Consider the following 25,859-nt stretch of genomic DNA (forward strand, 5'->3'; position numbering starts at 1 on the left):
CACACTCTCATATAACACACATGCACACCACACACACACACACCACAGATACACTCATACAACATACACCACAGATACACTCATACAACACACACACAAACTCTCATATTACGCACACAAAGGTTGCGACCCAGTAAACATTGTGTTGCGACCCAGAAATGGGTCCCGACCCGTAGTTTGAAGAACCCTGTGTTAGGGTATTCAATTCATACACTATGGACTCTTCAATTTCTGCAAATATGTAAACACATAGATAAAGCCCATATTCAGGAGACACAGAATAACTGTCTATTGCTTTATGATGCTTGATATACTGCAGTCTTTTATAGGCTTTTACTTAAATTGTGTCTGTCAGTTGCCTACATTCAAATATCTCCTCCAGTCTGCTTAATAAATTAATTTCACTACAAGTTACTGTCTCAGACCTTTAATCAATAAACCGATGATAGAAACATGTAAATAAAGAGTGTAGACATTTTTTCATAATTTTCCTTGCATAATTGAATTGGGTTCTACTTTGATGGCGCCATATCAGTGATTTTCAAGTGTAAAAAAAAGCTGTTTAAATAAACCAATGTTGGCTCTTACTAAAGGAAACCTTGTAATTTGCTGGAATATACAGCAATAACACGATAATAGAAAACACATTATTTTGTATTGAAAATCTCAGCTAGAAGTAATAAGATACAGTATGTCATGGAAATGTACATGCATTTTGTGGTCAATGGATAAAGCAAAAACCTAAATATTAATAATAATTATTTGAAGTGCTATAACGCTTAATAAGATAATATACATTTGTTTTCTGGATAATGTCATATATAAAAGTTTTCTGTGCTGTGAGATTCCTGTTTCACCCCTTGAGTGCTGCTTCTTAGCAGTGAATGGAATTTTCTCTGTCTTTAGTCAGCATGTATATTAAATAAAAGGTAGCGTGTAGCTCAAAGGGACGGTGTTCTGTAAAATTGTTATTTAATTACTTGTTTTACTACCTGCTGAGTATAAAACGTTTGGGAAATCAATCTTTCAGGTACATATTTGCATATGAAGCAAATGTTTTTGCTCTTTGAAGCCACAAACCTATTAAAATGGGCTGCACTTGCAGGGAGAGCAATTACCATTATGTTGTCAGTCTATATAAACACAACAGCTTTGCTATCTTATCTCTGTCTCTATACTTGGAGATAACACCTGAACATTTTGGTACCTTTCTCTTACCCTCACTCTATCTATCTATCTAGTACTTATAGTGCAGCGGGAGGGTGTTCCATGTCTTTGCTGCCATGTGGGAGAAGGATCTTCCGCCCACTGTGGTTTTGCTGATGCGGGGGATGACTGCGAGTGCTTGGTCAGCCGATCGGAGTTGTCTGGCGGGGATGTAGAAATTTACGAGGTGGTTGATGTATTTAGGTCCGATGTTGTGTAGAGCCTTGAACACGTGGTAAGGAGCTTGAAGGTGATTCTCTTGTTGATAGGGAGTCAGTGAAGGTTCCTTAGATGTTCAGTGATGTGGCATTGGAGAGGGATGTCGAGGATGAGTCTGGCTTAGGCATTCTGGATACGTTGGAGTCTCTTTTGGAGTTTGATGGTGGAGCTGGCGCAGAGTGCGTTGCTGTAGTCCAACCGGCTGCTGACAAGGGCGTGGGTGACTGTTTTCCTGGTTTTGGTAGGGATCCACTTGAAGATTTTTCGTAGCAGGTGGAGGATGTGGAAGCATGTTGAGGTAGTGGCATTGATTTGTCAGTTCATGGAGAGTGAGGAGTCCAGGATGAAGCCTAGATGTTGTGCATGGTCAGTTGGGGTTTGAGGGTGACCGAGGGTTGTGGGCCACCAGGAGTCATCCCATGCAGATTTATTGGGTCCGAGGAGGACGACTTCGGTTTTGTCTGTGTTCAGTTTGAGCCGGTTGTCATTCATCCAGGCGGTGACTGCTGTCAGGCCTTCGTGGACGTTCTTTTTGGTGGTGGTGGGATCTCGGGTGAGTGAGATGATTAACTGGGTGTCGTCGGCATAGGAGACGATGTTGAGGTTGTGGCATGGACGATGGCTGTGAGAGGGGCCATGTAGATGTTGAAGAGGGTGGGGCTAAGCGAAGAGCCTTGCGGTACACCACAGTTGACTGGTGTGGGTTTGGAGGAGAAGGGCAGGATTCTGACTTTCTGGGTCCTGCCCTTGAGGAAGGAGGTGATCATTCCAGGGCTTTGCTGTGGATGCCGGCGTCGTGCAGGTGGGTGTGGAGGGTGTTGTGGTCGACAGTGTTGAAGGCTGCTGAGAGGTCTAGGAGGATGAGGGCGGCGGTTTCTCCTCGGTCAAGCATGGCACAGATGTCATCTGTGGCATCAAGGAGGGTGGTCTCAGTGCTGTGGTTGCTTCTGAAACCAGATTGGGAGTGGTCCAGGGTGTGGTTGGCCTCAATGTGGTCAATAAGTTGCGATTTGCTGGACTTCTCTATGACTTTGGCCAAGAAGGGGAGTAGAGAGATGGGGTGGTAGTTATTCAAGTCCGTGGGGTCTGCTGAGGGTTTCTTCAGCAGGGGTTTCAGTTCCACGTGCTTCCAGACATCCGGGAAGGTGCTGGTTTTGATGGAGCAGTTGATGGTGCGGCGGAGTTCAGGGGCGATGGTGTCACTTGCTTTGTTGATTATGTGATGGGGGCATGGGTCCGAGGGTGCACAGGAGTGGATGGATTTCATGATTCTGAGGGTGTCCTCTGTAGTGAGGGGGCTCCAGATAGTCTGTGTGTGGTGTGGGGGGCGAATTTGGGAGGGGTGTCGTTGGGTCTAGGGGAGTGGGGGGTGGAGGTTGAGTTATTAGGTGTGAAACTGTCATAGATGTCGAGGATCTGGCGGTGGAAGTGTGCAGTGAGGGTATTGCAGAGGTCCTGGGAGGGTGGGATGTTGGTGGTGTCGCTATTGGGTGTAGAGAATTCCTTGATGACTGAGAACAACTCCTTGCTGTTTTGTGCATTAGAGTTGATTCTGTCTTGGATGGCTGTTTTTTTACGGTTTTTATGGGGTGGTGGTGGGTGGTGATTGCTTCCTTAAAGGCAGCTTTTTCCAGAAGGATCTTGCTGGATCTCCAGGTTCTTTCCAATCGTCTGCAGTGGCGTTTGGAGTCCTGAAGGGCCAGGGTGAACCAGCTGGCCTTGTTGGTGTTTTGGCGGCTGGACGGTTTTTTGAGGGGGGTGAGGGTGTTGGAGCAGTCTGTGATCAAGAGGTGGAGGTTGCGGGCAAAGGAGTTGGTGTCTGTGGAGGTAGGTGGGGAGGATTTGTTAAGGGTGCGGTGTAGTTGGTCTTGGGTGATGATCCAGTTTCTGCAGGGTGGGTGGTACTGTCGGAGGTGAGTGGTGGGTTTGTTGAAGGAGAAGTTTATGCAGTGGTGGTCAGTCCAGAAGAGTTCGGTGATGTTATTGACTGAGATGTGGTTGCCTGAGGAGAAGACCAGGTCGAGGGTTTGGCCGCCTGCGTGGGTTGGGTAGTTTACGAGTTGCTTCAGTCCAATGGTTCCGAGGTTTTACAGGAGGGTGGAGGTGTTGTGATCGTTGGGGTTATCAAGATGGATGTTGAGGTCACCAAGGAGGATGTAGTCCGTTGAGGCGAGGGCATGGGGTGCGATGTGGTCAGTGATGGAGTCGCAGAAGGCCGGGAGGTCTGTAGATGAGGGTGCCACGGAGGATTTTGAAGTGTAGGTATTCTAGGCCTGGTGAGTGGTTGTGACTTGGATGGTGTGTTTGTGGATGATGGTGATGCCTCCTCCTGGTCGGTTGCTGCGGTCTTTGTGGCAGATCTTGTAGCCTTCGGGTATTGCAGTGGCGATGTCCGGCGCTGATGTGGGGTTTAGTCAGGTCTCGGTGAGGAAGGCGATGTCTGGGGAGGTGGAGTCTAGCAGGTTCCAGATATCGAGGGCGTGCTTGTAGATGGAGCGGGTGTTGAGGAGGTTGCAGTTGAGGTAATTTCGTCTGTTTTTCGGTAGGTTAGTTGGTTGTGGTTCGGAGGGAGTGGAAGGAGCAGTTGCGGCAGGTAAAAGGTCTGAAGGTGTTGGTCAGGGATGCGTGGTGGCAGGCGGACGATCTACTGGTGTTGAGCGCGAGGAGGGTGCTGGTGTCGTAGTGGCGGAAGTTTCTGGAGCCAAGGTTCGTGGCATTGGGTGCGGTCGGAGAGCGGACGTGCACTGAGGGGTTTGCCTTTCGCGTGCCAGCGGCACGCCCGTTGCACGGTCGCACAGGGAGCAGCATTAAATACAACAGGAAGGTGGGCGGGCTGGATAGGGGTAGGTGTGAAATAAAGAGAGCAAGCAGAATACATTAAAATACAGCAAAAATACATAGGGAGGAGGGAGCGAGAACTGGGGAGTGTAATAGTTTTCTATTGCCAATACTTTAGTGTTGTAATTTTTTAGTATAGATAACTTTTTCATCAGGCCAAATACTGTATTTCAAATGAAAAATAAAGGTAAATGAGCTATTTGTAAACAATTAAATGCACTCCAGCAAGTAAAATGGATTATTGGGAACACTAAAGGGGAGGAAAATGTGCAGTACTTTCCCTTTTAATGCTTCAAACAATGGTTTGAGACAACTTGTGCTAATAAATGTTGTATTATCAAACATGTATATTGTTCACCCAATGTGTTTCTATTATGGCAAACTGCCAAAGTCTTATCAGTAGACAAGAACAGAACACAGTTTTAAATTGATAAAAAATTGTCTGGCCTGATGTAATTGTAATTTATATTATAACCACTCTTTGTATTTCTTTTGTTTTCCTTTGTGTATGACACAACACTTTGCCTATTCTCTACAAAGCAATACAAATAGTGGAGACTTGAGCACAATTGCTGTACACTTAGTACTTTTGTATTGCAGTGCATTTGAACATATTGTTTTGTTTTGTAATGTATATATTGTAAATATTTACCAATTTATCACCAATGCATGTTGCTGCTATAGAATACATAGGGGGCGATTTATCAAGCTGAGGCGGACAGCCTCGCCTTTGGAGGTCTGAATTCTCCTGGAGGAATTCAGCATTGCACATGAGCGCTCTTTTGCGCTCACGTGCAATCCCGCCCCCTGCCTGCGCACAGCTAATCACGCTCGGGTAGGAGCTGTCAATCTCCCCGGTCAGAAAAGACTGGGAAGATTGAATTTCGCCAAACACGAGTTGGTGAAGAGGTTAGCAAAGCAGCGGTCTGATGACCGCTGCTTGTTAAATACGCCGTGCAGATTTTCGTGTGAGAACCTGCAGCTGTAGGGGCTCAAAGGCTGGGAAAAGCCTTTGATAAATCGACCCCATACTCTGTAACAATGTACAAAACCATGTAGATTGTTTACATTCCATGTAACACAGGTGCAAACAGTTGTGGAATCCTGTTCATTATCTTTTGTGCTTAGCTAACGTTATCTCTGGAATAAAGGGTTCTATAATAAAGTATGCTTGTTCCTTTTTTTAAAAAACTGTTTACAATAATATACATGTGATAAGTCTTCTGAAGGGCTGACCATTGACATTTAAAGGGACATAAAAGCCAAGATTTTCTTTAATTCATAAAGAGCATACATTTTTTAACAACTTTTCAAAGTACTTTTATTAATTTTGTTTCATTCTATTAATATTCTTTATTGAAGTAGAACAATGCACTATTGGGAGCTAGGTGAACACAGCGGGTAAGCCAATGATAAGGGACATATAAGTGCAGGCACCAATCAGTATCCAGCTCCTGATCCTACTTATGTATGCTTTTTAACAAAGGATAGCAAGAGAATAAAGCCAATTAGATACTTGAAGTAAATTGAAAAGTTATTTAAAATTGTATGCTCTATCTGAATCAAGAAAGAAAAATTTTGGGTTCCATGTCTTTTTAATAATTATTCATGGTGAGCCATTTTTTGCATTAAATAGTGCAGAATTTTGATATAAATATGATTTTCTGGGAGCGTCATCCTTTAAAGGGACGTACAGGTTAAATTGGAAAAACACTGCGGTGCATTTCAAATTCAATTTGATAATAAAATTATTCTAAATGCTTTCATCCTCCGCGTGTCAACAGTGAAGTGTTAGATACTATTGGCATGCTATCTGCATCAGGTGGTGTGAAGTTATCACATAAGCAGCAATTCATTTTAAAGGGAGCATTTTTGCAAGTGCACTGATCATTCTTTTAATTGAATTTGCGTTTCGTACATTTCTGATTTCTTTTTCTTTTTTTCTTTTTTTTTTTAAGTTTATTTATTTACTGACTTAAAAGAAAAAAATAATCCAGAACTTTTGTTCTTAAATTAAAGGGATAGTTAAGTCCAAATTAAACTTTCATGATTCAGATAGGGCATATAATTTTAAACAACTTTCTAATTTACTTTTATAATCAAATTTGCTTTGTTTTCTTGGTATTGTTAGTTTAAAGCTAAACCTAGGTAGGTTCCTATGCTAATTTCTAAGCCCTTAAAGGCTGCCTCTTATCTGAATGCATTTGACCGTTTTTCCCAGCTAGAGGGCGTTGGTTCATGTATTTCATATAGATAACACTGTGCTCACGCACATGAAGTTATTTAAGAGTCAGCACTGATTGGCTAAAATGTAAGTGTCAAAAGATCTGATATAAGGAGGCAGTCTGCAGCGACTGATGTAAAAAAGTATATTTCTATCTCTTCTGTATATTCAGCGCTACGGACTGACACTTTACACTTTTCTTTTTGGTGACTGTGGCTCACACAGCCTTTCCCCCACTATCTGATTGATGCAATCAGCCGGGAAATCACAGGCGCTGCTTTTAATCACCGTAGTGTTGTGAGAGCTGATACCAGCTACAGCAATGCAGCTATCAATGCCACTTAGGAAGGAGGTGGGAGGCAGAGATAAGAGGGTGGTCTGTGAGAAGGCACAAAGCTCTACACTTGTGAAGAGAAAAGCAGGAACTTAGATTTCAACAGCAGGTGGGAATCTCTGAGTTTGCCTAGAAAGCATCTGTGCAATATGCAGTGCTGGACTGCTGGTCACAAATACATCATTATCCTCTTGACAAAAACGACGCATTGCGTATGTGGGAAACATGGGAATGCGCAGTGGAAGGTGGAAATTCACTTTGGGAGATGTCAGGGAAGGAGGGGTCAGACGGCCATTTCAAAACGGCCGGAGGAGAACTAGTAAGTGTATTACAGTTGGCTGTAAAAATCATTAACTAATCTAAATAAATAATAATCATTTTTGGGTTGACTTTAAGTAAAAGTATCTGTGATGTAATCTTCTGGTACCCAAAGTCAACGTTATTAATGCATTACTTTTTGTGTTTTATTTTTTTTACAGTTCCCTCTTTTGGAAAAATTTCTAACAATTCGGCTACTACTGTGAAGTCAGACGTTTCTAACAAGTCTGTGGGGCCACCACCTCCAGCAGACCAAGACACATTATTTCAGAGAGCAGAGCACATTCCTGCAGGAAAACGCACTCCAATGTGTGCCATCTGCGATCTTGTCATCAGGTGTGTGACTAATATAATTATGTGTACGTTTGAGTACATGCACTTTTTTTTTTTATAAACCTGCAGGTAAACAAAATGTCCCATAATCGGTTGTTTATTATGATACAAAAATGACATGCTGCAAATTGTAAGATCATGCAATTTTTGCATTACTCCATGTGTTTACCAATGTGTTTAACCCTTTTATGGGGGTTAAAGTTTTGCTAAAGAGCTGTAATCCTATCAGCTGGCAAACTAAACACAGTTGGTTGATTGGTAAGGTCATGTAACTGTTAACGATTTGTCCATCGGCTATTTCCTGTAGGGAACCAGCAGTTCTCTGCAGCTGCTGAGTGAAACGTTATCTATGCTTTTAAAGCCCTTCATGAATAAATGGTAGTATTTAAATGACATAGTGATAAAGCGTAATTCCATATTCAATGTCATTCACTTAATAGTAAAACCAGTCTCTGGTGTTTAAAACGTTGCTGCCAATAACAAAGGTATAAATGTCACTGGAGTATGACTACCAAATGCCATGTAGTGTCCATAAAGAGTAAACCTCACACAGGATAAAAGTTGTAAATATCGTTCCGTGTAGCAATCAACTGTCCTCTATGAGGTGCACTTTACACACTTACCCCTCTCCGACCGGAATCACCAACGCGTACTAGACCTCCAAGACTGGAACAAGTGCCATATCAAGGACCCAGGAGTAGTATGTGAACCACAGCTCCGGTGTGGGATTATTCACTCAATGAGCCTTTGTCCCGTGCGGCTGCTTCCAATATCGGTCTCGATTTCCAAGTGTGACGTGTTACGTCACTGGTCCAATGGGGGTGTGTGGGTTGAGCTCCAATCCACTCTTGCTGCTCTCACTACTTGTTTGCTCCACTATGCGGTAGAGGCATACTCATTCAGGCAGACAGGTAAACGTATGGCAAGAAAGGACTCCTTGTAGTCCGCAAATTATAAAATAGAAAAGGTCAGATCTCTCATCAAGTTATAAATCAAAATGACTGAGTTCAACTGGATAACATTTCTAAAACCACCAGCACAAAAACACACAGGAGACAGCTGGCCTTACTAGTTTCGGTGTTGTGCCATAATCATAGACCTGCTGGATACTTGGAAGGGGTGTTTTTAAAAGTATACCTTTTCACAGTCATTGGTTGGAGGGAGGTCTAAACCACCCTTCCATTTTAATCCCCAATATTGCCAGAAAAATATATATATAATATTTAATTTAAAGGGACCTATTTACATATAAAGGAGTCTAGAAGAAACAAGTTTAAGTAAATTTGAGAACATGGGTGTAGAAAAACCTTATTGTGGAACATTGTTGTAAATACCCTGCATATTGTGCTGTTATATTACTGGTGTAAATTCCTTCATATGTTTGAAATTATATAAGGCTTAGACTATCAACAGCCTATATTGCAAATACCTAGACCGATCACAGAAATATATTTATTAAACTGATAATTATTATCATTATGATAGAAGATCATATAATTATAATTTATACATTATACATCTTGCAAAACTTGAGATAAGATAAATCAACATAGAAGCAATAATAATCAGTTGTCCATAATAAGTTAAATAATTGGGCAAAGTCGCCAATGGATGAAGAAAACACTATTTAAGTGTATCCAATGCCATAATATAAGCACAATATGCACAGGTTTCTATCATACTATTATGGTATGCTTATATATAGCATCATTGATAAATATCATGGGTGCCCTATATGGTTAGAATGAGAAGCCACATACATATGGTTAATTCAATAGTCTCTAATATGGACATTTACAAGAAGGGTCATGTTTATAATATAGTCTAGCTATACATAAGAGGTGAGTCTGGATATGCCAAAAGATGACAGGATATAGTTAAAAGTGAGCATACCGATATCTATTTCAAAAGCATATTAAAAGGATGTGTAATGGGTTACAAGGCCTAGGCTTAAGTAACATTGTGATGGCTAGATAGACATATAGTATAGCAACAATGGAGAAACAGACATGGTAAAACTTAAATGGGCAGATATTTCTTTAAGTTGTTATATTTTATGTACACTTGAGCTCTCAACACCAATGGTTAATAAGGTCAAACTCGGAGTTGAAGCCATTGGCGACCTGGGTGCCCAGCTTCAAGATCCAAAAGGCCTCCTCCTGAAGCTAAAATGGCACTCTTATCTCCTCCTCTTGGCGGTCGCCCAATGGCTTCAATTGCTCACCATCTGAATGCCCTGACATCACCACTGTGTATCCTGTGTTTCCTTCTATGAGGTAATCACATGCCTTACACCTAGACACCCCACATTTATATGTGCCATTTACACTTAATCATGTAGTGGCTCTTTGTTTTTGCAGTAGTTGGATAGGAGAAAGGATATTGTCTAGAGTTTTGTTCCTGGAGTAAACACATTTAAAACCCTGTTCAACAGTTGATTTAAGTTGTTTGTCTCCATAAAAAATCGGGAAATATTTTTTCAAAATCTCACAAATTTCATAGAAAGATGAATATTGTGTTATGAAAAGGGTTCTTTCTTTCATGTAATTAGCAAGAGTCCATGAGCTAGTGACGTATGGGATATACATTCCTACCAGGAGGGGCAAAGTTTCCCAAACCTCAAAATGCCTACAAATACACCCCTCACCACACCCACAATTCAGTTTTACAAACTTTGCCTCCCATGGAGGTGGTGAAGTAAGTTTGTGCTAGATTCTACGTTGATATGCGCTTCGCAGCAGGCTGAAGCCCGGTTTTCCTCTAACAGAGTGCAGTGAATGTCAGAGGGATGTGAAGAGAGTATTTCCTATTTGAATACAATGGTCTTCCTCTAGGGGATCTATTTCATAGGTTCTCTGTTATCGGTCGTAGAGATTTCTTCTCCTTCCTCCCTTTTCAGATAGACGATATACTCTTATATACCAGTACCTCTACTGATTCTCGTTTCAGTACTGGTTTGGCTATCTACTATATGTAGATGAGTGTCTTAGGGTAAGTAAGTCTTATTTTATTTATGACACTCTAAGCTATGGTTGGGCACTTTATATGTAAAGTTCTAAATATAAGTGTTTAAACTTATATTTGCCATGATTCAGGATAATCAGTATTCCTTCATTCAGACTGTCAGTTTCATTATTTGGGATAATACATATGAATAAATAATTTTTTTCTTACCTTAAAAATTTTCAATTGACTTTTTTCCCTGCGGGCTATTAGGCTCGCGGGGGCAGAAAATGCTTCAATTTATTGCGTCATTCTTGGCGCAAACTTTTTTGGCGCAAAATTCTATCATTTCCGGCGCCATAGTTGATGCCGGAAGTTTGTTTGTGGTTGCGTCATTTTTTTTACGTATGTGTGTTACAGACGTTTTTTTGCGCCAAAAAATGTGGGCGTCGTTTTTTACGTCAGAGGATGTGGCATCATACTTGGCGCCAAAAAATATGGGCGTTGTATTTAGCGCCAATAATGTGGGCGTCATACTTGGTGCCAAAAAATGTGGGCGTCATTCTGGTCTCCACCTTTTTTCACATTATTTAAGTCTCACTTTTTCATTGCTTCTGGTTTCTAGAGGCTTGTTTATTTTGCATCTTTTCACATTCCTGAAACTGTAATTTAAGGAATTTGATAATTTTGCTTTATATGTTGTTTTTTTCTATTAGATATTGCAAGATGTCACAACCTGACCCTGGATCAGAATCTACTTCTGGAAAGACGCTGACTGATGCTGGTTCTACCAAAGTTAAGTGCATTTGTTGTAAACTTTTGGTAACTGTCCCTCCGGCTGTAGTTTGTGTTAGTTGTCATGATAAACTTTCTAATGCAGATAGTGTCTCCATTAGTAATAATCCTTTACCTGTTGTTTTTCCTTTAACATCTAATGTTCAGGATGTCCCTATTAATGTAAAAGAATTTGTTTCAAATTCTATTAGGAAGGCTCTGTCTGTCTGTTATTCCTCCTTCCAGTAAACGTAAAAGGTCTTTTAAAACTTCTCATATTTCATATGAATTTTTAAGTGACCGCCATCATTCTGACTTATCTGTTTCTGATGAGGATCTATCTGGTTCAGAAGATTCTGCTTCAGATATTGACACTGATAAATCTTCATATTTATTTAAGATGGAGTTTATTCGTTCTTTACTTAAAGAAGTGTTTATTGCATTAGATATGGAGGAGTCTAGTCCTCTTTATACTAAATCTACTAAGCGTTTAAATTCAGTTTTTAAACCTCATGTAGTTATTCCAGAAGTTTTTCCAGTTCCTGATGCTATTTCAGAAGTAATTTCTAGGGAATGGAATAGTCTGGGTACTTCATTTACTCCTTCTCCAAGGTTTAAGAAATTGTACCCTGTGCCATCTGATAGATTAGAATTTTGGGACAAAATCCCTAAAGTTGATGGGGCTATCTCTACTCTTGTTAAACATACTAGTATTCCTACGGCGGATAGTACTTCCTTTAAGGATCCTTTAGATAGGAAGCTTGAATCCTTTCTAAGGAGAGCTTATTTATGTTCAGGTAATCTTCTTAGACCTGCTATTTCTTTGGCTGATGTTGCTGCAGCTTCCACTTTCTGGTTGGAGGCTTTAGCGCATCAAGTGTTAGATCATAATGCTTATAGCATTGTTAAACTTCTTCAACATGCTAATAACTTTATTTGTGATGCCATTTTTTATATCATTAGAATTGATGTCAGGTATATGTCTTTAGCTAGAAGAGCTTTATGGCTTAAATCTTGGAATGCAGATATGACTTCTAAGTCAACTTTGCTCTCTCTTTCTTTCCAAGGTAATAAATTATTTGGTTCACAGTTGGATTCTATAATTTCAACTGTTACTGGGGGGAAAGGAACTTTTTTGCCTCAGGACAAAAAATCTAAAGGTTAATATAGGGCTGCTAATCGTTTTCGTTCCTTTCATCAGAATAAGGAACAGAAGCCTGACCCTTCTCCTAAAGGAACGGTTTCCGTTTGGAAACCTTCTCCAGTCTGGAATAAATCCAAGCCTTTTAGAAAGTCAAAACCAGCTTCCAAATCCGCATGAAGGTGCGGCCCTCATTCCAGCACAGCTGGTAGGGGGCAGGTTACGATTTTTCAAAGATATTTTGATCAATTCGATTTACAGTCTTTGGATTCAGAACATTGTTTCACAAGGGTACAGAATAGGTTTCAAGGTAAGGCCGCCTGTGAGAAGATTTTTTCTCTCATGCATTCCAGTAAACCCAGTGAAGGCTCAGGCATTTCTGAAATGTGTTTCAGACCTAGAGTTGACTGGGGTAATTGTGCCAGTTCCAGTTCTGGAATGGGGTCTGGGGTTTTACTCAAATCTATTCATTATACCAAAGAAGGAGAATTCCTTCAGACCAGTTCTGGATCTAAAAATATTGAATCATTATGTAAGGATACCAACATTCAAAATGGTGACTATAAGGAATATTCTGCCTTTTGTTCAGCAAGGGCATTATATGTCTACAATAGACTTACAGGATATATATCTTCATATTCCAATTCATCCAGATCACTATCAGTTCCTGAGATTCTCTTTTCTAGACAAGCATTACCAGTTTGTTGCCCTTCCGTTTGGCCTAACAACAGCTCCAAGGATCTTTTCAAAGGTTCTCGGTGCCCTTCTCTCTGTAATCAGAGAACAGGGTATTGCGGTATTTCCTTATTTGGACAATATCTTGGTACTTGCTCAGTCTTTACATTCTGCATAATCTCATACGAATCAACTTGTGTTGTTTCTTCAAAGACATGGTTGGAGGATCAATTTACCAAAGAGTTCATTGGTTCCTCAGACAAAGGTAACCTTTTTGGGTTTTCAAATAGATTCAGTGTCCATGACTTTGTCTCTAACAGAAAAGAGATGTCTGAAGTTGGTTTCAGCTTGTCGAAACCTTCAGTCTCAATCATTCCCTACGGTAGCTTTGTGCATGGAAATTCTAAGTCTCATGACTGCTGCATCGGACGTGATCCCCTTTGCTTGCTTTCACATGAGACCTCTCCAGATTTGTATGCTGAATCAGTGGTGCAGGGATTATACAAAGATATCACAATTAATATCCTTAAATCCCAATGTTCGATCTTCTCTGACTTGGTGGTTGAATCACCATCGTCTAATTCAAGGGGCCTCTTTTGTTCGTCCAACCTGGACTGTGATCTCAACAGATGCGAGTCTTTCAGGTTGGGGAGCTGTATGGGGATCTCTGACAGCGCAGGGGGTTTGGGAATTTCAGGAGGCGAAATTACCAATCAACATTTTGGAAGTCCGTGCGATTTTCAGAGCTCTTCAGTTCTGGCCTCTTCTGAAGAGAGAATCGTTTATTTGTTTTCAGACAGACAATGCCACAACCGTGGCGTATGTCAATCATCAAGGTGGGACTCACAGTCCTCAGGCTATGAAAGAAGTATCTTGGATACTTGTATGGGCGGAATCCAGCTCCTGTCTAATCTCTGCGGTTCACATCCCAGGTGTAGACAATTGGGAAGCGGATTATCTCAGTCGCCAGACGTTACATCCGGGCGAATGGTCTCTTCACCCAGAGGTATTTGTTCAAATCTGGGGACTTCCAGAAATAGATCTGATGGCCTCTCATCTAAACAAGAAACTTCCCAGGTATCTGTCCAGATCCAGGGATCCTCAGGCGGAAGCAGTGGATGCGTTGTCGCTTCCTTGGAATTATCAACCTGCTTATATCTTTCCGCCTCTAGTTCTTCTTCCAAAAGTGATTTCCAAAATTCTAATGGAATGCTCGTTTGTATTGCTGGTGGCTCCAGCATGGCCTCACAGGTTTTGGTTATGCGGATCTCGTTCGGATGGCAAGTTACCAACCTTGGACACTTCCGTTAAGGCCAGACCTTCTATCTCAAGGCCCATTTTTCCATCAGGATCTCAAATCATTAAATTTGAAGGTATGGAGATTGAACGCTTGATTCTTAGTCATAGAGGTTTCTCTGACTCAGTGATTAATACTATGATACAGGCTTGTAAGTCTGTGTCTAGAAAGATTTATTACCGAGTCTGGAAGACTTACATTTCTTGGTGTTCTTCTCATAAATTCTCTTGGCATTCTTTTAGAATTCCTAGGATTTTACAGTTTCTTCAGAATGGTTTGGATAAGGGTTTGTCTGCAAGCTCTTTGAAAGGTCAGATCTCTGCTCTTTCTGTTCTTTTTCACAGAAAGATTGCTAATCATCCTGATATTCATTGTTTTGTACAGGCTTTGGTTCGTATCAAGCCTGCATTAAGTCAATCTCTCCTCCTTGGAGTCTTAATTTGGTTCTGAGGGCTTTACAGGTTCCTCCGTTTGAACCTATGCATTCTCTGGATATTAAATTACTTTCTTGGAAAGTGTTGTTCCTTTTGGCCATCTCTTCTGCTAGAAGAGTTTGAGTTATCTGCTCTTTCTTGTGAATCTCCTTTTCTGATTTTTCATCAGGATAAGGCGGTGTTGCAGACTTCATTTAAATTTTTACCTAAGGTTGTGAATTCTAACCACATTAGTAGAGAAATTGTTGTCCCTTCATTGTGTCCTAATCCTAAGAATTCTATGGAGAGATAGTTACATTCTTTGGATGTAGTAAGAGCTTTGAAATATTATGTTGAAGCTACTAAAGGTTTTAGAAAGACTTCTAGTCTATTTGTTATCTTTTCTGGTTCCAGGTAAGTCCCCGCCTCAAAGGATAACGGCTCATTCTACTAGGTCAGTTTCTACTTCCTGGGCTTTTAGGAATGATGCTTCTGTTGATCAGATTTGCAAAGCAGCAACTTGGTCTTCTTTGCATACTTTTACTAAATTCTACCATTTTGATGTTTTTTCTTCTTCTGAAGCAGTTTTTGGTAGAAAAGTACTTCAGGCAGCTGTTTCAGTTTGATTCTTCTGCTTATAATTTCAGTTTTTTTCATTATAAGATTAAAACTTTTTTGATTTGGGTTGTGGATTATCTTTTCAGCGGAATTGGTTGTCTTTATTTTATCCCTCCCTCTCTATTGACTCTTGCGTGGAAGTTCCACATCTTGGGTATCTACTATCCCATACGTCACTAGCTCATGGACTCTTGCTAATTACATGAAAGAAAACATAATTTATGTACGAACTTACCTGATAAATTAATTTCTTTCATATTAGCAAGAGTCCGTGAGGCCCACCCTTTTTTTGTGGTGGTTATGATTTTTTTGTATAAAGCACAATTATTCCAGTTCCTTATTTTTGATGCTTTCGCTCCTTTCTTATCACCCCACTTCTTGGCTATTCGTTAAACTGAATTGTGGGTGTGGTGAGGGGTGTATTTGTAGGCATTTTGTGGTTTGGGAAACTTTGCCCCTCCTGGTAGAAATGTATATCCCATACGTCACTAGCTCATGGACTCTTGCTAATATGAAAGAAATGAATTTATCAGGTAAGTTCTTACATAAATTATGTTTTTGGCTGTATTTGTGCGAAGTTTTTGCTGAAGTGTGTCTCTATGTAATTTGGCTATTAATTTTGGACATATTTTTTTCACCATTTTATGGGGGTACCCTCTCTCTTGTAATCTGTGCTCAATAGCATTACTCTCCTCAAGGAAATCTGATACCCTGTTACAGATTCTCTTTGCTCGCAGCAATTATTCCTTGACAATGCCTTTAAAGACATGTTTCCGGTGTGCACTTTTACTATGCAGGAGAGTATTGCCCGATATTGGTTTACAATAGAGTTTGGTGTTAATATTGCCAGATATAGGATCACCCTTAAGAACAATATCCAAAAAATTGGTTTCTTTTTTTTGCCATTCATAGGTGAAATTCACCCCATTATTGCTCTCATTCAGATAGTCAACAAAAATCTTAGCAGTTGTTTCATCAGAGGACCAGACAATTAACAAATCGTCTATGAAATGTTTATAAGATTGAATACATAAAATGAAGGGATTACTATCTGCATAGACAAAGTTTGTTTCAAGCCACCCCATAGATATTAGCATATGATGGGGCAAATCTTGCCCCCATGGCTGTACTTTGTCTCTGCAGATAAGTCCTTTCAAACAAAAAATTATGTTTAAGCAAAAAAGTGGTTACTCTCACCACATATTCAATAGTTTTGTTTATCCATACTACAGTGAGAATCCAAAAAATATCTGATTGCTGAAATGCCAAGGTCATGTGGTATGCTAGAATATAGCGATACCACATCTATTGTTAGCAAGCTACTGTCAGTTGACCAAGTCACATCCTCAATGAGTTGGAGTACATGTGTAGTGTCTTTGATGTGGCTGTATAGGAAAAATACAATTGATTGTAGGATGGCATCCAACCATTCAGACAAAGGCTCAAATAGTGAGCCTATGCCTGAAATAATTGGACGTCCCTTGACTTCATGTAAACTTTTGTGCACTTTGGGCAAGTGGTGAAAAATAGGGATTTACCAGGGTTATCACATATAAATACTTGAATGTCTCATCATCCAACTTGCCCAAGTGCTTGCCATCATCAAGTATATCAAATAATTCTCTTTGAAACCTATTTGTAGGATTGGCTGGAAAAATGTAGTATGTCGAGGAGTCCCCCAACTGTCTTTTAGCTTCCATAATATAAATACATTTTGATGCCTGTTTAAATTTGAGGAGAGTGTCTACTATAGTATCATTGGGAAGATTGGACTCATATTGTAAACTCTCTAGTGTAGCCATATCACATATATCCTGAAAATTACATGTATTAATAGGCTAATTTCAGAAAGCAGACACTAAGTTATCCACTTGTTTCCTAATGAATCTATTAACATCAACTATTGTGTGTTAAAATGGGAGGGTCCAACCAATGACTGTGAAAAGGTATACTTTTAAGAACGCCCCTTCCAAGTATCCAGCAGGTCTATGATTATGGCACAATGCCGAAACTAGTAAGGCCAGCTGTCTCCTGTGTTTTTTTGTGCTGGTGGTTTTGGAAATTTTATCCAGTTGAACTCAGTCATTTTGATTTATAACTTGATGAGATATCCGACCTTCTTTTCTATATAAATGACACTCTCTAACAAATTCTAGCATGTAAATAACATACTATAATGTCCCTTTATTTATAAATCTGACTTGTGGAAAGTTTCCTTATTATCTATACACAAAAACTCACTTCATCTGGTTATTTTTCATGCATGTGGATATAAAAAATAGCACTGTTTAAAGGTAAATAAAAGTGCAAAAAGAAAATGCTCATATGTGTTAAAGTTGTTCTTGCTCTATTGCTTGAATATGTGTGTTTACCTCTGCAAAGGGCTTAGATATATAGCTAGGGCTCCATGTACGAAGTGCGAGAGCTGTTCTGGAGCCCTTGCGGGGCAAGTTCCCATATTTGAGCCTGCTTCCCGCAATGTAAGAAGCAGTGGTTATTAGATCGCTTCTTCTTACACTCCTTGTCACCTCAGAGGTGGCAAAGAGAAATCACAGAGAGCTCATTCGCTCTCGGTGATTGACAGATCCTTCACTTGCGCAATTGGTAGTGTGAATGAAGGGATTTTCATTACACACTCATCGGAGTGTGTAATGAAACATACGGGCCAGCGGATCAACAGATCCACTGCCCTATGCGGAGAAGGTGGGTGCAAGGCTCTCAAGTTGAGAAGCTGTCTGCCCACCTTTTAATACATGGGGCCCTTGCTAATGTCAGCTTCAGCAGATGAGTCAAAGACAAGAGGCAAAGCTGTGCAGCTACTAATCACCAGCTAGCTCATACTAGTGCATTGCTGCTCCTGAGCTTATCTAGGTATGCTTTTCAACACAAAGGATGTCAAGAGAACAAATTAAAATTGATAACAGAAGTAAATTGAAAAATCTCAAAATTGACATGCTCTATTAAAACCATGATTTTTTAATTTTGACTTTTATGTCCCTTTAAATGTGAAAGTGCTGTCTCATGGAATCTATAAAATGCAATATGGAATATGGAACAGTGCTCCTTTAGTAAAAAACATGTTAAATCAAAGTGAACATAGAAACAGATTATGTTAAAAACAGTAATCAACTTTCCTTTTTTCTGGCTAAATGAGCACTTAGAAATTCTTTGTTTCGCCCTGCCTGAAGCTATATTAAGGCAGCTACAATTACAGACACTAAGTTCTATTGTCACTTGATATTTGCAGCAAAAGTCTATAATAAGCATGGACAATAAACTGACTGCAGCTAGGACAGATGTTTCCTAGCAACACTTCAAAGGAAAATTATTTCTTTGCCTTCCTGTATAGACCACAGCCCCCCTGTGACAGGAGGATGAAATGAACCTTTCACAAATGAAGTAAAAAAATAAAATAAAAGCTAAAAGCCTTTTGAAATGATGAGTAATACATATTACAATGATTTCTATTAAAGGGCCCAAAACACCAACATTTCTTTCATGTAATTGGCAAGAGTCCATGAGCTAGTGACGTATGGGATATACAATCCTACCAGGAGGGGCAAAGTTTCCCAAACCTCAAAATGCCTATAAATACACCCCTCACCACACCGATAATTACATTTTACAAACTTTGCCTCCTATGGAGGTGGTGAAGTAAGTTTGTGCTTGATTTTCTACGTTGATATGTGCTTCTCAGCATTTTGAAGCCTGATTCCTCTCAGAGTACAGCGAATGTCAGAGGAATATGAAGGGAGTATCACCTATTGAATTCTATGGTTTTCCTCACGGGAAATCTTTTTCATAGGTTCTCTGTTATCGGTCGTAGAGATTCATCTCCTACCTCCCTTTTCAGATCGACGATAAACTCTCATATTCCATTACCTCTACTGATAACCGTTTCAGTACTGGTTTGGCTATCTGCTATATGTGGATGGGTGTCTTTTCATTACTTAAGACACTCTCAGCTATGGTTTGGCACTTTGTTTTAATATAAAGTTCTAAATATATGTATTGTACTTATATTTGCCATGAGTCAGGTTTATGTATATTTCCTTTTGCAGACTATCAGTTTCATATTTGGTAAAAAACATATTTAGGAAAATATTTTTCTTACCTGGGGTATAGTCCTTTTTTCAAATTGACTGCTTTTTCATTAAAATTTTGTGGGCAAAATTAGGCTTTCGAGGTCGCAAAATGCTGATGTTTATTGTGTCATTTTTGGCGCGAGAATTTATTTTGGCTCGAAGGTACGTTCGGTGATGCAAATTCGTCATTTCCGGTGTCTTAGTTCAATCCAAGTTTCCTTGCACAAGGTAATTTTTCGTTGTGCGTCATACATGGTGCAAAATAATTTCATTATTTAAAACCCCATTCTTATATGCCTCTTGCCTTTTTCTATGTCAGAGGGCTATGCTGTTTGCATTTTTTTCCCATTCCTGAAACTGCCATATAAGGAAATTGATAATTTTGCTTTATATGTTGTTTTTTCTCTTACATTTGCAAGATGTCTCAATCTGATCCTGTCTCAGAAACCACTGTTGGAACCCTGCTGCATGATAACAGCTCTACCATAGCTAATTGTATCTGTTGTCAATTTGTGGAGATTATATCTCCAGCTGTGGTATGTAATAGTTGTCATGATAAGCTTTTACATGCAGAGAATGTATCCATCAGTAATAGTACAATGCCTGTTGTTCCTTCAACATCTAATGTACATGATATCCCTGTGAATATAAAAGATTGTATTGCTGTTGCGATTCAGAAGGCTTTGGTCTCTATTTATCAAAGGTCTGTCGGACCTGATCCGACAGTGCGGATCAGGTCCGACAGACCTCGCTGAATGCAAAGAGCAATAAGATCTCTGTATTCAGCATTGCACCAGCAGCTCTTGTGCAACGCCGCCCCCTGCAGACTCGAGGCCAATGGGCCACCAGCAGGGAGGTGTCAATCAACCTGATCATACTCGATCGGGTTGATTTCCAGTGATGTCTGTCCGCCTGCTCAGAGCAGGCGGACAGGTTATGGAGCAGCGGTCTTTGTGACCGCTGCTTCATAACTGCTGTTTCTGGCGAGTCTAAAGACTCGCCAGAAACACGGGCATCAAGCTCCTTTCAGAGCTTGATAGATAGGCCCCTTTGTCTGCTATTCCACCTTCTAATAAACATAAACGGTCTTTTAAAACTTCTGCTATTCCACCTTCTAATAAACATAAACAGTCTTTTAAAACTTCTCATAAAGTTGATGAAATTTCAAATGACCGACAACATACTGAATTATCCTCCTCTGATGAGGATCTATCTGATTCAGAAGATCCTTTCTCCGATATTGACACTGACAAATCTACTTATTTATTTAAATGGAGTATATTCGTTCCTTGTAAAAAGAGGTGTTGATTACATTGGATATTGAGGAAACTAGTCATCTTGATACTAAAACTAGTAAACGTTTAAATTCCGTTTTATAAACCTTATGTGGTTACTCCAGAGGTTTTTCCAGTTCCTGATGCTGTTTCTGATATGATTTCTAAGGAATGGAATAGGCCTGGTACTTCTTTTATTCCTTCTTCAAGGTTTAACAAATTGTATCCTTTGCCAGCAGTTAGATTGGAGTTTTGGGAAAAGTTGATGGGGCTATTTCTACTCTTGCCAAATGTACTACTATTCCTATGGAAGATAGTACTTATTTTAAGGACCCTTTAGATAGGAAACTTGAAGCTTATCTAAGGAAAGCTTATTTATATTCTGGCTATCTTCTCAGGCCTGCTATTTCTATGGCTGATGTTGCAGCTGCATCAGCTTTTTGGTTGGAAACTTTAGCTCAACAGGAAATGGATCCTGATTTGTCTAGCATTGTTCGCTTGCTTCAACATGCTAATCATTTTATCTGTGATGCCATTTTTTATATCATCAAAACTGATGTTAAATCTATGTCTTTAGCTATTTTAGCTAGAAGAGCTTTGTGGCTCAAATATTGGAATGCTGACATGGTATGCAAGTCTAGATTACTATCTCTTTCTTTCCAAGGTAATAATTTATTTGGCTCTCAGTTGGATTCGATTATTTCAACTGTCACTGGGGGGGAGGGAGTTTGTTTTTTTTTTTGCCTCAGGATAAAAGACCTAAGGGTAAATCTAAAGCTTCTAACCATTTTCGTTCCTTTCAACAAAATAAGGAACAGAAACCTAATAATTCCCCCAAATTGGAAACCTTCAAGTTGGAATAAATCCAAACTATTTAAAAAAACAAAGCCAGCCCCCAAGTCTGCATGAAGGTGCATCCCTCATTCAGGCTCAGCTGGTAGGGAGCAGATTAAGATTCTCAAATCCCTGGCTAGGGCTTGGAGAGAGGAGAGGTCGCCAACTCTCTCACAGGTAATCACATGTACACATTACATTGGCCAAATGGAACAATACTCGTTTAGAGTACTTGATAGCACTAATGCCTTCCATGAAATTTGGCTCCCATGGCTCACAAGGTTTCCCAACTGGTCCTCAAGCCCCCAAACCACACCATAGACCTATTAATCATCTTCCACTCTCCTGATCCTTCACCCCCTCTCCCCTCCCTCCCCCCCCTTTTTTTTTTTTTTTTCTTCTCTTCTCCTCTCTTACCCATTATGTCCGTCTCCTATAAATTTCAGCATTTCATATCTGTATGATGCTGAGTACCAATACTATCTTTAGACACTGACTCATTATCTGAATCTGTATCTGCAATACGTTACTCCCAGAAAAGAGACTCATCTAATACATAGACTTTCTCTCGTCCTTATTCTCATTTATCTTCGCTCACCTTTTTTTTTTTATATATATATATATATATATATAAAAGTATGCAATTTCAGACATTTAATTGTATTATTCAATGACATTTCAATGTACCCTCAATTCTGCATTTGCTGGCATATTGTTGTTTAATAAGTTGTCTCAATAAAAAATTTAAAAAAAAAAAAAAAGATTCTCAAATCAGTGGATTCAGAGAATTGTCTCTCAAGGGTACCAAATAGGATTCAGCGTAAGACCTCCTGTGAGAAGATTTTTTTTCTCTCACGGATTCCAGCAAATCCAGTAAAGGCTCAGACTTTTCTGAAGTGTGTTTCAGACCTGGAGCTTTCAGGGGTAATCATACCAATTCTGTTTCAGGAAAAGGGTCTGGAGTTTTATTCAAATATATTCATAGTCCCAAAGAAAGAAAATTCATTCAGGCCAGTTCTGGATCTGAAAATTTTGAATCGTTTTGTAATAGTGCCAACTTTCAAAATGGTGACTTTAAGGACTATTCTGCCATTTGTTCAGCAAGGGCATTATATGTCCATGATAGACTTACAGGATGCATATCTTCATATTCCTATTCATCCAGACCACAATCAGTTTCTGAGATTCTCTTTTCTAGACAAGCATTACCAATTTGTTGCTCTTCCATTTGGCCTAGCAACAGCTCCAAGAATCTTTTCAAAAGTTCTCGGTGCCCTACTCTCTGTAATTAGAGAATGGGGTATTGTGGTGTTTCCTTATTTGGACGATATCTTGGTACTAGGTCAGTCTTTACATTCTGCAGAATCTCACACGAATCAACTAGTGTTGTTTCTTCAAGGACATGGTTGGAGGATCAATTTACCAAAAATGTCCTTGATTTCTCAGACAAGGGTCACCTTTTTAGGTACCCAGATAGATTCAGTGTCCATGACTCTGTCTCTAACAGACAAGAGACGATTAAAATTGGTTTCAGCTTGTCGGAACCTTCAGTCTCAATCATTCCTTTCAGTAGCTTTGTGCATGGAAGTTTTAGGTCTCATGACATTGGACGCGATCCCCTTTGCTCGTTTTCATATGAGACCTCTCCAGCTTTGTATGCTTGCTGAATCAATGGTGCAGGGATTATACAAAGATATCACAATTAATATCCTTAAATCCCAATGTTCGACTCTCTCTGACTTGGTGGTTAGATCACCATCATATAGTTCAAGGGGCCTCTTTTGTTCGTCCAAACTGGACTGTGATCACAACAGATGCAAGTCTTTCAGGTTGGGGAGCTGTCTGGGGATCTCTGACAGCACAAGGGAAATCTCAAGAGGCGAGGTTACCAATCAATATTTTAGAACTCCGTGCTATTTTCAGGGCTCTTTCTTGTGAATCTCCTTTTTTTGATTTTCCATCAGGATAAGGCAGTTTTGCGGACTTAATTTAAATTTCTACCTAAGGTTGTGAATTCTAACAACATTAATAGAGAAATTGTTGTTCTGTCTTTGTGTCCTAATCCTAAGAATTCTTTGGAGAGATCCTTACATTCTTTGGATGTTGTAAGAGCATTGAAATATTATGTTGAAGCTACTAAAGATTTCAGGAAGACTTCTAGTCTATTTGTTATCTTTTCTGGTTCTAGGAAAGGTCAGAAGGATTCTGCCATTTCCTTGGCATCTTGATTAAAGCTTTTGATTCATCAGGCTTATTTGGAGTCGGGTCTGGCTCATTCTACTAGATCAGTCTCCACTTTGTGGGCTTTTAAGAATGAAGCTTCAGTTGATCAGATTTGCAAAGCAGCAACCTGATTTTCTTTGCATACATTTACTAAATTCTACCGTTTTGATGTATTTGCTTCTTCGGAAGCAGTTTATGTTAGAAAAGATTTTCAGGCAGCTGTTTCAGTTTGATTCCTCTGTTTATGTTTAAGTTTTTTCTTTTCATTTATGAGAATAAACTTATATTTTGGATTGTGGATTATTTTTTCAGCGGAAAATAGCTATTATTTCTTTCATGTAATTAGCAAGAGTCCATGAGCTAGTGACGTATGGGATATACATTCCTACCAGGAGGGGCAAAGTTTCCCAAACCTCAAAATGCCTATAAATACACCCCTCACCACACCCACAAATCAGTTTTACAAACTTTGCCTCCTATGGAGGTGGTGAAGTAAGTTTGTGCTAGATTCTACGTTGATATGCGCTCCGCAGCAGGTTGGAGCCCGGTTTTCCTCTCATCGTGCAGTGAATGTCAGAGGGATGTGAGGAGAGTATTGCCTATTTGAATTCAATGATCTCCTTCTACGGGGTCTTTTTCATAGGTTCTCTGTTATCGGTCGTAGAGATTCATCTCTTACCTCCCTTTTCGGATCGACGATATACTCTTATATATACCATTACCTCTACTGATTCTCGTTTCAGTACTGGTTTGGCTTTCTACTACATGTAGATGAGTTTCCTGGGGTAAGTAAGTCTTATTTTCTGTGACACTCTAAGCTATGGTTGGGCACTTTTATATAAAGTTCTAAATATATGTATTCAAACATTTATTTGCCTTGACTCAGGATGTTCAAACATTCCTTATTTCAGACAGTCAGTTTCATATTTGGGATAATGCATATGAATAAAAAAATTTCTTACCTTAAAATTTGACTTTTTTCCCTGTGGGCTGTTAGGCTCGCGGGGGCTGAAAATGCTTCATTTTATTTAAGTCTCATTATTTATTGCTTCTGGTTGCTAGAAGCTTGTTCACTGGCATTTTTTCCCATTGCTGAAACTGTCATTTAAGGAATTTGATCAATTTTGCTTTATATGTTGTTTTTTCTATTACATATTGCAAGATGTCCCAGATTGACACTGAGTCAGAAGATACTTCTGGAAAAACGCTGCCTGGTGCTGGATCGACCAAAGTTAAGTGTATCTGCTGTAAACTTGTGGTATCTGTTCCTCCAGCTGTTGTTTGTAATGAATGTCATGACAAACTTGTTAATGCAGATAATATTTTCTTTAGTAATGTTACATTACCTGTTGCTGTTCCGTCAACATCTAATACTCAGAGTGTTCCTGTTAACATAAGAGATTTTGTTTCTAAATCCATTAAGAAGGCCATGTCTGTTATTCCTCCTTCTAGTAAACGTAAAAGGTCTTTTAAAACTTCTCATTTTTCAGATGAATTTTTAAATGAACATCATCATTCTGATAATGGTTCCTCTGGTTCAGAGGATTCTGTCTCAGAGGTTGATGCTGATAAATCTTCATATTTATTCAAAATGGAATTAATTCGTTCTTTACTTAAAGAAGTCTTAATTGCATTAGAAATAGAGGATTCTGGTCCTCTTGATACTAAATCTAAACGTTTAAATAAGGTTTTTAAATCTCCTGTAGTTATTCCAGAAGTTTTTCCTGTCCCTGATGCTATTTCTGAAGTAATCTCTAGGGAATGGAATAATTTGGGTAATTAATTTACTCCTTCTAAACGTTTTAAGCAATTATATCCTGTGCCATCTGACAGATTAGAGTTTTGGGACAAAATCCCTAAAGTTGATGGGGCTATCTCTACTCTTGCTAAACGTACTACTATTCCTACGGCAGATAGTACTTCCTTTAAGGATCCTTTAGATAGGAAGATTGAATCCTTTCTAAGAAAAGCTTACTTATGTTCAGGTAATCTTCTTAGACCAGCTATATCTTTAGCGGATGTTGCTGCAGCTTCAACTTTTTGGTTAGAAGCTTTAGCGCAACAAGTAATAGATCATAATTCTCATAGCATTGTTAATCTTCTTCAACAT

At 39.5% G+C, this 25,859-nt stretch overlaps 1 protein-coding gene across 7 annotated transcripts in view; it reads left to right on the plus strand.

Annotated features, from left to right (window-relative positions):
- Positions 1-25,859, plus strand: part of PDLIM5 (PDZ and LIM domain 5) — a 350,516-nt gene that overhangs the window by 281,351 nt on the left and 43,306 nt on the right. For all 7 annotated transcript variants that reach the window (XM_053703441.1, XM_053703442.1, XM_053703443.1 and 4 more), the window contains one exon: positions 7,301-7,475. In XM_053703441.1, coding sequence (XP_053559416.1) covers positions 7,301-7,475 — 175 coding nt within the window. The remainder of the gene's footprint in view (positions 1-7,300; positions 7,476-25,859) is intronic.

Source organism: Bombina bombina, chromosome 2 (genome assembly GCF_027579735.1).
Source record: "Bombina bombina isolate aBomBom1 chromosome 2, aBomBom1.pri, whole genome shotgun sequence".
Taxonomy (NCBI): Eukaryota; Metazoa; Chordata; class Amphibia; order Anura; family Bombinatoridae; genus Bombina; species Bombina bombina.